We start from the raw sequence: 15,776 nt of genomic DNA on the forward strand, positions 1-15,776 counted from the left end.
GCGAATATAGTCTTCCGAAAATGGCCGTTTGACTGTGAAATAAAAAAAAAAAAAGTAAGAAAGCCCATTCCAAGTTACCTTTTTAATTAAGATTTTGTGATTTAATAGCATAAACTACACTACAAATTCTATAAGAAAATTCTAAAAACTAATAAGAGCAGCGAATAGAAGTTAGCAAATGAGTACGAATTAAATTTTAAAATGTAAACAGAAACATATTATTATGTTTACACAAATTCTATAAAAAGAGGAACCAATGAATGTTAAGAAATTAGTAACACTTAAGGAAATTAAAATTTAAAATTCGCTACTTCTGTCACCGTTAGACCAATTTTTTTTTGATACGTTTGAACTTAAAACAGTCAAATATAAATATAAATAATTTATAAAAGTTTAAAATTGTTTAATATATAATATAAATATAGATATATATATATATATGTATGTATAAATTTGAAGATCATTTTATAAATATAAAGGTTTTAAGATCAAAATGAATTAGTGAATAATATTACTTCAAATTTGATGTAATACTGTTTATATTCTGAAATTTGAGAAACATTTTTCTTCATTTTTTTATGTTTTCCCTAGGGAACATTTGTGATGGTCTAAGAAACTAAAAGAGACAATACACCACAAAAAGATGACAAATGGTTTGATTTTACAAAGTAGAATGGTTTGAAGTGATACGGCAAGTAGAGAAGTTGTCATCAAGTACATCCCAGAATGTGATCAATCAGATGAGACCTTGACGTTGGAGATCAGAGTAAGTCTTCTTGTTGTAGATGTTACCTTCACGATCTTCATACTCTTCTTCCAGTTCTGGCCTCCACTTGTTAACCCCTTGCCTCTCCTGGATCTTCTTCCACAATTCTTTCGCTTCCTGAAATAAAAACCAAACCAAATCACATATCAACTTACCCAAAACTATTACTTTAAGCTACCCCAAAGTAATATATATACCTCAATTGAAGTGATTTCATTGAAGTTCTTTGTGTTTGGAATCCCTAAGCAACGCATTCCATGTTGGTGTTGAAACTCTTTAAAATGTCTCTCAAAAGCCCTTCTCCCCATGTAGACACTGTTTCCACATATCTCGCATTCGAATTTCTACATGACATAACAACACCAAATTTGATTAGTCCACATAGTGTTTGTCAGTGGTGGTCTAATAACTCCAACATACCTGGCCAAGTCCATGAAGCTTGTAGAGCCAGTATGGTATAGGCTTCCCATCCCAACCCATTGGCAGCTTCAGTGGATTGTAAAAGTCACCTTCCTCGTCATCACTTTCTTCTTCTGCACGTTCTTCCTCACCCTCGCGTTCTTCCTCCATCTCCTCATACGTCAAGGCCTGCTTCTTAACAACGTTTTGCTTTGTCCTTTCGATTGTCTATACAAAGACAATAATAAAGTTAAAAGGTCAGGTAAAAATATGCTTAGGGACAAAACAAAGGATGTAGAAAAGAGGTACTTCAATCAACTAACCTCATCAAGTAAACTGCAGAGTTTCTTCACTTTGGCCTCTGTTAGTGCAATCTGTTTAGCACTGTCGGGCTCCTGCGTTGATTTGGCATCTCCGTTTTGTTTCACGATGGCTTTGGCAAAATGTTTCTTATCCAGCTTCTCCAAAGGCGTATCCTGAACATAAATTGAATCAATCAAAGGCATAAGACAACCTTAAGGTAATAACATAAGCTACAAAATCAATTGGCATACTAAATGTCAATCTGACTTTAACTCCCAACTAAATCTCATAGCACTAAATGCTCCTACCAATACCTCAGTACACGCAAAATGTAGCAAAATGTAGCAAAATGCGTTTCCAGGAGATTTAGCAAGTGTACGAACCTTCGTAAGGAAAAGTCTCTCCGCACGCTGCTGCAGAGTACCACCAACTTTCAGCCCCAGAGCCCCCAGCGCCTAAATGACATAAAAGAGAGATAATTAGCGGAATAATGCTTCAGGGATCATATAAACATGAAGCATGGTCATTACCTCCTTGAGCTTTTCAGGTCCCACTTCTATCAACTCCTCGGCTGTGGTGTAGTAATCAAGATCTATGACAGAATGCTGTGGCTGTGGTTCATTCTCTTGGCCATGGTCCTCCCAGCCTACTACTTTTCCATCTGCAAATTGCTCTTCAAAATCAGTCTCAACCTGCACGAAACCAAACATATTAAATGCAAGAGATTAAACTGAATGCACAACATTTGACGAAACTAGAACTACCAAGAATGCCAAGTTATACTATCGAGGATATGAAATCTCTAGCTATGGCTACTTAATTTCCAATACGAGCTTCATCTAGCTATGGATTCAACTTCTACGCAAAAGTGCTTCGATGGGTATAGCATACCATTAGTTCAAAGCACCCATAAGATTCCATACGGCAACAAGTTGAACACCATAAAACAATAAAGAAAGAGAGGAGTTTTAAACCTTAGAAAGCATTTTGTCAAGGTCTTGCAACGGCTCCGTTCGCTGGAAAAAGTTGACCAAGTACTCTAGCAGAGCTTCCATATACTTCTTGTATTGCCTAAAAGGACATTTTGTAAGACAACAAGGAAGGCCATTCAGATACATGTAGAAACAAATACGGAGGCTTTCTAAGTAGAAGAACAAAAATTTTACCTTGAAAACTTCAGTTTACGAGGTATCTTCTCTGGTTGAGAAAAGACATCAAGGTAAACAGAATACTCGACCCTTTCCCCAAATTTAGAGTTAATGTACTGGTTATACAAATCATGCAAGTCCAAGTACCGACCAGCACCTTCCTGCACAACACACAATTATAGAAATTCAAAAATGAAAATCTGGTGTCCGGCAATAAAGAGAAGAGTCAAACAGAAACTTACCTCTCCACTGAACGAAATAACAGGTTCCACCTTCAGAAGTGCTTCATAGTCCGCACTGGCATCAACAAGAGGTCCAGAAGGGTACTTTCTATGATACTCACGTATCTGTAAGTTTGTAAAAGAAGTTAATTACTTAGGGATTCAGATGATAAACATTCCATTCAGGAACCCTCGAAACTAGAATTTTTGAATCTCATTCAGGGTGGGGTCTGCACCCTACTTAGATATAAATCCCTATCGATGTAGAATATATAACCGTCTGGTACACTATTATGCAAAGCAAATTCCATACAATACTTTGAAAAGAATGAGAACTAACCAAAATAGTTAATGGAATAAAACTGAGAGAGACTCTTTCACTTAGTTCTTAATTATCCACAGTGGCGGAGCCAGAAAGTTTTTGTACCGGGGTCAAATTTTTTTATCTCCAAATACATAATTTATAACCACGAAAAAACTATAAATATACTATATGATCATTCATATCTTAAAACTTGTTTACCATAATTATTTACTACAATTTAAAATAATTTTGATAAAACAAATCATAAAAGTTTTAGAAATTCATTACTGATGCGATATTGTAATATTATTTTTTGATGATTTTCATTGACTGATATTTTTTTGCCGATTCAGAAACTGATCCATTAGTTAACTGATAAATTTACATAATCATTGAATCATAATCATTTTTAGTTTGCTAAAATAAAGAAGAGAGTGTATAACAAAAAAAATAGAAAACTTATTTAAAAATTATTCGATCAAAAAAAATTATCTAAAAATTGTTTGGAAAACATGAGAGTTCTTCCTCTTTGCGTTGTCCAGAAAAGAAGTACAAATCCCTTTTTTTCAAATTCGCTCATTATTGGACCCAATACAATTTGGGAGTTATTGAAATATGTAACTAACACTTATTATAAAAACGTGTTTATTGAAATCTAAGCTAAAATTAATATAAATCAAATGTTTAACAAATAAAATAAACATATTATTTATATAATTTTAAATTATCTTCAATCTTTAATGTTTTGTGATTATATTTGTGAAATTATATTTTTAGTGGGGTCAAATTTTTATTTTTAATGGGGTCAATACAAATTTTCTTAAATAAAAAAAATATTTTTTAAAAAAGTAGTGGGGTCAGCTGACCCCACACCTCCTTCATTGCCTCCGCCCCTGATTATCCATCACCAGTGTTTTAAACTAATCATCAATGGAATTATATAACATAGATCAACAGATAGAGAGCAAACCTCTTTCAAACGATCATAGAATGCACTATACACGTTGATCCCTGTTGCAGTGTGGCCACCAAGCGCCGCAATCTCATCTTCCCTAGCCCCATCCTTATCTTCATAGGTCTCAACCTTGACATAGCCCAACAAAGAATCACACGTCAGCATTAATCCCAAGGCAATCTATCTACTGATGAGTAGTTAGTTAATCATCTAATCAATGCTTGGTTTGGTTAAATCCATAGTTCAATGTTCACTTAACCGGGAACCACTTCACTATATAAGAAATCAATACGAAGCTATAAAAGGATCCAAATCATTTTGAGATAAACTATACAAGGAAAGCGCATTTTCTAATTCGATAGAAGATACTAGAAGGAGGAGGAGCGTAAACGTACGAGCTTCTCGGTGGTGCGCATGATAGACTGAATCATGTTGCGGACACGGTGGCCCTGTACCAATCTGTCCTTGCTCGACGACGGCTCAGTCTGCAGATCTTGCACAACGATTCGCTCCAGTCTTTCAATCTCCTCATGATTGGAGCGAGTTTGCTCGAGGAGTGTCGACGACATCTTCTCTCTTCTTCTTCCTGAGACTTGAATCGAACCGAAACCCTAAATCCCCAGTACGAGTGTGTAGACAAGACCGATGGATATTTTCAGACTGAATCAATCATATTGCGTTTTGTCTCTTGGGCTTGTTCAGATGGATTAATGGGCCTGATATAGGCCCAAATTGCCCGATTCATAAGTTCCCACATGCTTCTTCTTCGTTTCTTCAGACTGAATCATATTGCGTTTTGTCTCTTGGGCTTGTTCAGATGGTTTAATGGGCCTAGAAATTTAATCGTTTGAAGTATGGGCTTATATAGGCCCAAAATGCCCGATTCATAAGTTTCCACACATGCTTCTTCTCTCCTCGCGGCATCATTTCAATGGCGGCGCTCGCAAGGATCGGTGGCCGGTACTTAAAATCCGTCGGCGTAACTAACGCTTCCTCCTCATGTTTCCTCACTCAACGCCGTGGAGTTGCCACTAAACTCTTCGTTGGCGGTATTTCTTATTCTGGCCCTTTTAATTTATAAAAACCAAATATCAGGAGAGATATTGATTCGTGACATACAAAATGATGTTATTAGAATCTCTAATAAATAATAATTAATGCTTAGTTCACAAACAATTCATGTTTATTTTTTTTTCTCCTGCAGGATTATCGTTTTACACTACCGAGCAGGGATTGTCAGAGGCATTTTCCCAATGTGGTCAAGTTGTTGAAGGTACAATATGCATCATTTGTTACAATACACTGGACAATTAACACTGGTCGGAGTTTTTGAAGTGTTTTCGGTTGTTTCTTGGCAGCTCAAATAGTGATGGATAGAGTCTCTGATAGATCCAAAGGGTTCGGTTTTGTGACGTTTGCTTCTGATGACGATGCGAGGAAGGCTTTGATGGAGTTTAATGGACAGGTATATTGTCTTTGATGTTTTTCACTTTGTTTAACTATTGGTAACAAAACATTTTGTTTTCAGCAATTAAACGGTCGTGTAATATTTGTGGACTACGCTAAGGCGAAGCAAACTTTTGGTGGCGGTGGTGGTGGCTTACCAATAGCAAGAGGGCCGCCTAGGCCAGGGGAAGCAGCTGCAACAACATCTGAGCCATTTAACATCGAGTAACCGAATCGAGCAACTGTTGTTTGTAAGAGACATGAGCAAAGCTTTGGGACACTTGCTCTTGTTTCATTTCATGATCTCTGAATCTTTTGTTAAAGCAGAAGTAGTTATCACTACAAAACTTTCAACTCTTAAATGGATCTTATACTCGTAGGATGTGTATATATCGCTTTTTATTACAGATGATGATCAATAATGTTTCCAGACCGGTATGATCTGTTTCAGTTTCAGTTTCAGTTTCAGAACTTCTATACTGATGTGTTGATGGTTGCTTTGTACAAAATCATGTCTATATGAATCTCTCCATCGTTACATTTACAACTATCATTGGCAGTATGTCTGAGTTTATGAACTAAACTAGCCTATGCTTGGTAATGCCTTCTCTTTGTACTTGCTTTTGATCCATCTCTTGATCCTGAAGGTTGAACCTGTTAAGATAGCTTGAGAAGGTGAAGCAAATGCAAAATGAAACAGAATCATGACTAGATCAAGATCCAGAATCAGTTTTTTATACCTCACTTTGTTCTATAATTCATTGACAAGAGCTGCGCATAGAGAATCTCATTCCACGTGTCAGGTACCCCTGGTAAGCACCAGTGGCTGCAGTCTTGAGGAGCATCAACAGGAGTACCACCCTCTCTATACCGAGAAGGATGGCCGTCTTTCCTAAACTCTGTCAGATATGTAATGTTGAGAAACTTAACCTTACTGTGTTGATACTTCATCTCTTCAATTGCTTCATAGATATATCGATTGTGAGCTGCATCAGGTTCCATTCTCCGTTTATCAGTCTCAGGACCAGTCTCTGCATCACACAGACCTCCCAGGTTCCATGTCCCGTTTCTGTAGTGCACTGGAGAGTAGCTTCTGAAGAAGACATAACTCTTGTCAGGATCAAGTCTTTGTAACACCCATGACTTCCATGTCCTCAGAGACTTCCCAAACGCCTCCATTGCTCCCATTGTCTTGTTCACTTTCCTTCCCTCTTCAAAGTATGTTCCTCTGCAAAGAAAACAGAACCACAGTTTAAGGAAGAGAATGTCAGAAGCTGAGGGGGGACTCTCTCTTACGCTAACACGGTCTTCTCCTCGTTCCACCAGTGCCCTGAGTTGAAGACAAGAACATCTGAGTCAACCCATCTTTTTGATTGCCAGTTAAACTCGTCGACTCTCACTGTGGTTTTGATCTCTTGCGGTGAGTGTTCAGGTGGCCGGCCAATGACGACAAGGAACGGTGTTCTGTGGTACTCAACTGTGAGGTTTTGCTGAGGGAACCGCATGGAGAGAAAACCTTTGTGTTTGGTTATGGGGCTCCCATACACTTCGTAGATCTCTGACTTGTTAGGTACTGCTTGTGAGAGCATGCACATGAGTGATTCCCATTGGTTTCTTCCAATGGAATCTCCCACGAACACTATCCTCCCGTTCCTACTTCTCTCCAGAAAATCACTTGCGTTAAACCTAATCATTCAACAGCCAAACCAAGAAGAAAAAAAAAAACATTAAGTTGGTCACAGTTAGTACTAAAACATTTAGGTTTATACGAGAAACAAAGCTTTCTTGTGTCAGAAGAAAGTGAATAGAAGCCTAATATATAGTTGCAACCCTAAATAAAGCCTTTAGATGCAAGCAAGAACACACATTTTAACTTTAGGTATAAAAGAGCAAAGCTTTCTTGTATCAGAAGAAAGTGAACAGAAGCCTAATATCAAGTTGTAACCCTAAATAAAGCCTTCAGGTGCAAGCAAAAACACACACTTTCACTTTAGGTTACAATAGGAAGCTTTCTTGTGTCGGAAGAAAGTGAATATAAGCCTAATATCTAGTTGTAACCCTATGTGCAAGCAATAAAGACATTACTTTAGTTATACGAGAGTAAAGCTTTCTTGTGTCACAAGAATGTGAATAGAATCCTAAACTATGTTTCTTGCTTGCAGCTAAAACTTAATATCTCTAGTTGTAACCCTTAAAACATTTATCTATTTTATTCCAAGGAATCAATACATAACTTTAGGTGCAAGCAAGAAAACACATATTCACTTTTATGAAAAATTTGATGTGGCAACATGCTTACCGTGGGAGATCGCAGCCGTGTGGTTGCCATCGCCAGTTTAGATAATCAGAATCTTTTCTTCCGTTCTTGCGACAACGAAAACCTGAATCAAGAAAGCGACACTCTTCTCCGTATATCAATGATGATGATGATGTTCTACGAACCCATCTTCCTTTGGAGTAATCACAATCCTTTGTTGAGTTTTGCGATGAGGGCGACAACAATCCGAAACGGAGAAGAGGCTCCAAGGAGGAGGAGGAGCCGACAAGGTTGAAGATGACGAGGGTCGAGAATATGAGGAGGCTAAGTGAAAAGAGGCTGACGAAGAAATGTTTCTTGATGTTGAAAACGTATGGAACTGAGCAGAGAGAGAAGAGTTGTTGTTGTTGATGATCCATGATCTCTTCTTTCTCTCTTTGAACAAGTCTTCTCTTTCACGTAAGCGAGAGACGTCAAACTATTATACAAATGTTTATACGACTGTTATCCTTTTTTTTTTAGATATAAAAGGAATAGAATAAACTATGAGTATGCGTCGGTTACATCGTGATGGAAGCTTCCTTGGCCCCACGTTCGTCATTACATCTCCCGGATTGTGATTAGCGCGACGACGTTGGAACTAATCTTATGTAATAAAGATTATACCATTAGATAGTAATTAATGTCTTTTTTATGAAGGTTCTTTTAAGTTGACCTGCGTAAAAGGATTTTCCAAGAGCTTTTGGTATAAGTAAATTACTATAATGCAAATAATCTTGTAGTCTAGCTAGTCTCATTTTGATAGTGGTCTTTGGCAAATTGGCATCAATGTTGCTTACTTGCTTGAATAGCATTCCTCAATATTTTGTGTGTAGATGTGTTGGCTAATGGCTATCGATGTCCTTTTCAGTTTTGTGAGATCGTTTTGTTTGTTAAACGTGTTGAAAAACATGTCATCAAGCTGCTACACCCTTTTGTTCTAAGCGTGTGTATATGTATTCATTATTACATTTCATTGTAGAATCATAATCGGCTACAAATCTACTAGTAGTTTGGTAATCATTCATTTGGTAGAGACAATGATTTGCAGAGCATTTACCTTATTTAAAACTAGTGGTCGCTGAAGTCTAGTACCTAACTCCTGCAAGGCCAAAATATCACAATCAAATATAGAATTTATCAATATTGATTAAAAATATGTTCTGCCTGGCATAGTTGTGGAATAAAATAAAACCAATCTCCATTCATTATTTTGAAAAAAAAATCAAACATATAAAGATATCAAATAGGATTTACTGTTAGTCCACCAATTTATGGAATATTTTGAAATTTTAGTAAAGTAATTGACAAAAAATTAAAACGATGTCTATGTACCATGAAATAGCATTTAATATAAATTAATACAAATACAAAATGTGTTTAGAAATTTCAAAACGACACTAAAGATCATAGGCTCTATATATAGAGCATTTACCGAAAAATATAATATTTTCGTAGGGATTAGTTAACACATAGATTTTGAGAAAAAAATTAAAAATGTGAAAATATTGTTTTAATACATAGTTGCATCTTTCACTAACATATGATGAAGCTCAAAGAAGTTTGGAAATTTTGTTGTCTCCGTTTCTCTACAAAATAGCTATTTTATAATGGTTAGTCCACCAAATTAGGGAGTATTATGAAATTTTACTAAATTAATTGACAAAAAAATAAAACGATGTCTATGTACCATGAAAGAGAGTTTAATATACAAATGTAAAATGTTTTTCAAAATTTAAAACAATACTAAATATCATAGGCTTCAGCCTTCAGTATATAGAGGATTTACCGAAAAGTTCAATATTTTCGTATGGGTTAACACATATATTTTGAGAAAAAATCAAAAATATAAAAATACTGTTTTAATTCATAGTTGAATCCTTCACTAACATATGATGAAGGTCAAAGAGGTTTGAAACTTTTGATGTCTCTGTTTCTCTAGAAAATAGCGATTTTATAGTGGTTAGTTCACCAATTTAGAGATTATCATGAAATTTTATTAAATTAATTGACAAAAAAATAAAACGATGTCCACATATCATGAAAGAGAATTTAATATACATTAATACAAACGTAGAATGTGTTAAGAAATTTTAAAACGACACAAAAGATCATAGGCTCGATATATACAGCATTTACTGAAAAATTTAATATTTTCGTAGGGGTTAACACATATATTTTGAGAAAAATTCAAAAATATAGAAATAATGTTTTAATGTATAGTTGCATCTTTCACTAACATATGATGAAGGTTAAAGAGTTTTGGAACTTTTGTTGTCTCCGTTTCTTTAGAAATAGCGATTTTATAGTGGTTAGTCCACCAATTTTTGAAGTATTATGAAGTTTTACTAAATTAATTGAGAACAAATTAAAATGATGCACATGTACCATTAAAGAGAGTTTAATATACATTAATATAAATGTCTAATGTGTTTAGAAATTTTAAAACAACACTAAAGATCATATGCTAGCTTCAGTATATTGAACATTTACCGAAAAATTATATATTTTCGTAGGGGTTAACACATATATTTTGAGAAAAATTCAAAAATAATTAAATTTTGTTTTAATGCATAGCTTAATCATTCACTAACATATGATGAAGTTGAAAGAGGTTTGAAACTTTTGTTATCTCCATTTCTCTAGAAAATAGCAATTTTATAGTGGTTAGTCTACCAATTAATGAAGTATTATGAATTTTTACTAAATTAATTAATTGAGAAAAAGTTAAAAAGATGTCCATGTACCATGAAAGAGAGTTTAATATACATTAATACAAATTTAGGATGTGTTTAGAAATTTTAAAACAACACTAAAGATCATAGGCTTCTGTATATAGAGCATTTACCGAAAATTTAATATTTTCGTAGGGGTTAACACATAGATTTTGAGAAAAAATCAAAAATGTGAAAATATTGTGTTAATGCATAGTTGCATCTTTCACTAACATATGATGAAGGTCAAAGAGGTTTGAAACTTTTGTTGTCTCCGTTTCTCTATAAAATAGTGATTTTATAGTGGTTAATCCACTAAAATTTTTGAAGTATTATGAAGTTTTACTAAATTAATTGATAAAAAATTAAAACGATGTCCATGTACTATGAAATAGAGTTTAATATACATTTTTTCTTACCCTAGCATATGATTCATTTTCTTCCTATTAAAACTTATGTGAAAATATGCTTGATGAGTCTTGGAGTTAGCTATCAATTTAGGTTTGAGATATGGATGGCTAGAATTAAGTGCCAACTAATATGATGCACTGGGAGATATTGATCTTACTAGATATTCATTAAGACAGAAGATGGCGCATGCATTGTAAGTTATTATCTGGGCCAGACTTATTAAAATGAATTTTCCATATGGATTTCATTGCTATTTGATCAGCTACATGTCTCAGTTTTATTGAGTGTTTTGCTTGCTGGCTCGGCCTTTTTACCTAACAGATTTCAATATATTTGGGCAGGAGAGCATTTGTTATTTTTTCCTCAGAGTTAACATTATATGAGGTAGTTGAGAACTTTGGTGTTTGTGTGTGTGTGTGTGCAGAGTGAAGTTATTTCTTTCTCTCTAGCAATCCATAGGCTTCAGATGTTAATCCAGATTCTTTATCAGTCTAATACCAAAGCCCATTTTCTAAACACTTCACTTGAAAATTTTGTACTTTAAAGGAGAAATCAAAGAAGAGTGGTCCTTATAGAGGTACTGCATCAAGTATGTATATATATGGCATGACATTGAGATGAATGCTATTGGAATTGGGATGTAATTCTACTAAATATGTACTCTCTCCCCCTTGGGTTTCTTTTATCATTACACTTAAAGTGTGGGACTAGTGGGTGAACCCAATGACTTGGACATTAATGGTAAATCCAGACTCTGCAAAAATAGGAACACACGCCAAATAAAAAAGAGCTCATGAAATTTTAGTTACTGAGTAATTTGTGCCCAAAAACATACTACTTTCTGTGTACAAGTACTCGAAATAACTACAAATTACAGTTAGTTATCTAAAATAGCATCCCAAATTAATTGCAACTTAATGATGTTTAGCATATCACACTCTCATGAATATATGTTAATTAACTACTTCCGCTGCATAAAAATGCATGTCTTAGAAAACAAATTGTTTCAATAAATTTATTTTTTATATTTTTAATGCATTTTTATTAACAAATTATGTTTAATTGTATTTTTTTTAAAACTGAATTTTATATTAGTTTGGAGTTAAGAAAAATAGATGATCACAGAAAATTATATATTTAATATTGAAATTTTGATATGTTTTATTAATATGTGTAAAAAACTAAAATATGTATCATTTTAAAACTGAAAGAGTATATATTATAATCGGAACTGAAGTGCATCAAAAATAACATTTAAAAAGAAAAAACATTTTAACAGAGTTGGTAGCTCCTCAAAATGTTATTTAAAGAAATGTAAATTACTATCTCAACTTCGTCACATCTTTTTGACTTTTAATTATTTAAGTGTTTTACACCACATGAAATAGATCCGTTGTTATCGTTTCTATCTTTATGATCCTCGCTGACCCTTTTTCCACGCATCGTTATTTATGTGCTTCCATATGCATGAATTGTCATGATATGGTTTTCAACTTCATTATGTATATTTATTAACATCTTGCGTTTCGTTAGACATTGAAGATATCTTTTATTTTTAAGGCCGTATCTTGAGGAAATGTATAAACGTAAAACTCGAAAAAATCATTGCTATATTAGAATACATTTATAGAACCATATCATGTGCCATGCAAATGAATAGAATTCAACTAAGCCACTCTAGTTTTAGTTATGGACTTATGTTTTGTTACAGTCAAATCAGAGTTCGGTTCGGATTAGAACTACCATACCTGTAATTTGATTTGGTTAGATCACGTTGGTTTCTTTAACAAATTAAATATATCACGTTGTTTTTACTTCTTGTGTGACACGAGAAAATAAGTAATAACTTAATAACCAAACTAAATACAAAATGTAATAACTATGTAGCCAAACTCTAAAGTCAGCGTTAGTAATTCTTTATCAAGAAAATAAAAGAGAGTTAGCATTACTGTTTATAAATGTGCCCACGTCGTTAACACTTAACACGAATGCTATTAATTCTGCAAGTCAACTAAACAATTTTTTATATCCAAATTTTAATGAACGAGATCTCATTAAGTGAATAGATATGGACGATCACTACAAGAAAAGAAAACAGCTAGTTTCCTACGGACAATTTCATCGGAAATCCGTTGGAATAAACTATTTCCGACGAAAACAGTCGTCGATTATATCTCGTCGAAAATAAAAAATTTGTCAGAATTTCGTCGCAATTTTTCACGAATTTCCGAAGAAATCCGACGGATATATTTCTGACAAAATTCCGACGAACAGAATTCCGACGAAATTCTAACGGACAGATTTTCGACGAAATTACGAAGAAGAGTTTTCCGACGAAATTCCAACGAACTTATTTCTCACAAAATTCCGACGGAAATTTTTATAATAAATATTTTTAATTCATTAAATATATATAAAATTTAAAAATATAAAAACTTTTTGTAATATAATTATTTTTTAAAAATCATTTAAAATAAATATTTTAATTCTTTATATATGCATAACTAAAATTAGAAAAACATTTTTGTAGTATAATTTTTTTAAATCCTTTATAATAAATGTTTTTATAAATTTTTAAAAACATAAAACGGTTTATACATTGAAAATATTTTAAAACAAAGAGAAAACGTTTTTTTTTTTAATTTTAAAAAACTTTTGTAATTGAAACCTTTTTCTAATAACTGAAAAACGTTTTAACTAAATCTAAAAAAACACAAAAACATTTTATAGATTGAAAAGGTTTTTAAAAAGGTGAAAAAGGTTTTCATAAATTTTAGAAATCAGAAAATGTTTTATAAATTATAACAAACTTAAAAAAAAATTATATCAACTTAAAATGTTTTATTAAAAGCTTAAAACGTTATATAAAATTATAAAAACGTTTTGAAACAATAAAAGATAATAAAAACTTGAAAACATTATATATATATATTTAAAATATAACTTTTCAATAATTATAAATACACAAAAAATGTTATTATAAAAATGTTTAACATATCATTTCTAAAATCTACAAATCTAACATCTAAAAGTTTCAATCTACATACAAAAAAACAACCTAAAACAAAATCTAAGAACATATAACTCTTAAAACTATCAATTTTATCCTAAATCTTCATATTCAAAACCTAAAATCCACAAATCTAACATTCCAAACCTAAAAAAAAACGTAATCTAAAGAGGGGTTTAGATGACTTACAAAGAGATTTGGAGGAATTGGGGTCGGAATCGCAGATTTGTTAGAGAGAAAGAGGAGTAAGATCGCGGAGATTGCCGAGGAGAAGAGAAAAAATGAGGAAGAAGAAGAAGGGTCGGCTTATGTATTAAAAATAAACCGACGGACAGTTTCCGTCGGAATTCGGTCGGTTCTATTTTAAGCGGTTAATCAAATTAATTTTGCGAAGTTTCTACCGAGGTAAAGTGAAAAATTCCGACTAAACATGTCTGTCACATTATTTTCGTCAGAATTCTGTCGGAATGTTTCGAGAATATCAACAAAGGAAGCCTTGAGAAACTATGAGTTTATGCATGTCTTTTGATTGGTCGGGGTTAGATTCCGTCGGAATTTGGTCAGAATTTTCGATGGATTTCCGATGGAATTTCCGAGAAATAAGAATTTGGGGTTTCAAAACAACAATCTAATGATCACATACAAATCTTTGATAGTATGTAAATGATTTATAAGAGGTTTAACTAAAATAATTACTTATCTCACTCGTTATTATACAAAATCAAAATCTAGTCTTATATTACCGTAATATGTTTGTATAAGTATATAAGTGTTATTGGAGGATGTTATGAATACTTTGATATGTATACGTAAATATTTTTTTATATGAAAAACTTTAACGGTGTGAACTAATTTCATATTATAAATTTATATATGTGCTATTTGGATATTTTAAGTATCCAATTATACATTTATATTTTCCTGATCCTGTCTAACCATATGCGAATATACAAACATTGAATCCATCTATCACTGACCTAACCAATGGTTCTATATCTTTAAACACTTCAGCTACAAGAATCATATATCATATTAATATAATTTCAGAAATCAAATGTAAACACATTGGAAGAAATAATGAACACCACCTTGAATTGCAGCTGGAGTATAAACATTATTGTTTTATTGAGCATTTTTGTTTTCCAATGTTCTGCATGTCAATGTCCTACAAACATTACAATCAAACATTACAATCAAACACAACAATAAAGCACAATAAGACAACAAAGGACAATAAGAGTATAGATACCTCCAACTGTTGTTGTGGTTGTTCCTCTTCTTTTTGTTGTTGATGTTGTTGGATTATTGGTTGTTCCTTTACCAACTTTGATGATTGTTGCTTTACCAACTTTACTAGATAAAGGGTAAACTTAAGCTCTCCTCCTTCAATGTTTCTAAACATGCAGATATGTCCAGGCTCCAATTTGTTATCCATGCAAAATGTGGTCCAACCTTGATGTATGATATGCTTGTCTTCAGTACGTTTGATTGTTGCAAGCTATAATTTTCCTTGATGAATATTCATGAATATTCTGCATCACAATTGATATTGATGATGAAATTTTCATAAATTTGCAAATCAAAATTTCATTAAACTAACCACTTGATCGAGCTTATGGTTTGAAGTTGTGACTTCCAAGGTTAAATCAAAAGGATTAATAGTTAGTGCTTGAGGAACAATATCAATAAGAGGTTTCACCTGTCAAAAAACAAGCACACATACACACACACAAAAAAAAAAAGATTATTAGAGTAGAATAAAGTAATGGACTAAGAAAATTAAAAAACTGAAAAGATGATTAA

At 33.1% G+C, this 15,776-nt stretch overlaps 3 protein-coding genes across 3 annotated transcripts; 1 reads left to right on the forward strand and 2 right to left on the reverse strand.

Moving 5' to 3' along the window:
- Positions 1–550: 550 nt before the first annotated feature.
- Positions 551–4,753, reverse strand: LOC106422783 (splicing factor SF3a60 homolog). Its single transcript, XM_013863578.3, has 11 exons — positions 4,492–4,753; positions 4,112–4,225; positions 2,859–2,963; positions 2,635–2,777; positions 2,443–2,539; positions 1,999–2,160; positions 1,852–1,923; positions 1,489–1,641; positions 1,187–1,393; positions 964–1,110; positions 551–883 (listed from the first exon to the last, which is right to left on the reverse strand). Exons 1-11 carry the CDS (start codon positions 4,663–4,665, stop codon positions 737–739), a joined length of 1,521 nt encoding a protein of 506 aa, XP_013719032.1. The 5' UTR covers positions 4,666–4,753; the 3' UTR covers positions 551–736.
- Positions 4,754–4,932: 179 nt separating this feature from the next.
- Positions 4,933–6,019, forward strand: LOC106422621 (small RNA-binding protein 11, chloroplastic). Its single transcript, XM_013863409.3, has 4 exons — positions 4,933–5,145; positions 5,301–5,369; positions 5,455–5,561; positions 5,625–6,019. The coding sequence occupies exons 1-4, from the start codon at positions 5,028–5,030 to the stop codon at positions 5,769–5,771; spliced, it is 441 nt and encodes a 146-aa protein (XP_013718863.1). The 5' UTR covers positions 4,933–5,027; the 3' UTR covers positions 5,772–6,019.
- Positions 5,971–8,318, reverse strand: LOC125581370 (protein trichome birefringence-like 9). The gene is made up of 4 exons (XM_048746691.1): positions 7,842–8,318; positions 6,839–7,228; positions 6,283–6,770; positions 5,971–6,196 (listed from the first exon to the last, which is right to left on the reverse strand). Exons 1-3 carry the CDS (start codon positions 8,216–8,218, stop codon positions 6,284–6,286), a joined length of 1,254 nt encoding a protein of 417 aa, XP_048602648.1. The 5' UTR covers positions 8,219–8,318; the 3' UTR covers positions 5,971–6,196; position 6,283.
- Between the last annotated feature and the right edge of the window lie 7,458 nt (positions 8,319–15,776).

This window comes from Brassica napus, chromosome C2, assembly GCF_020379485.1.
Source record: "Brassica napus cultivar Da-Ae chromosome C2, Da-Ae, whole genome shotgun sequence".
Lineage (NCBI taxonomy): Eukaryota > Viridiplantae > Streptophyta > Magnoliopsida > Brassicales > Brassicaceae > Brassica > Brassica napus.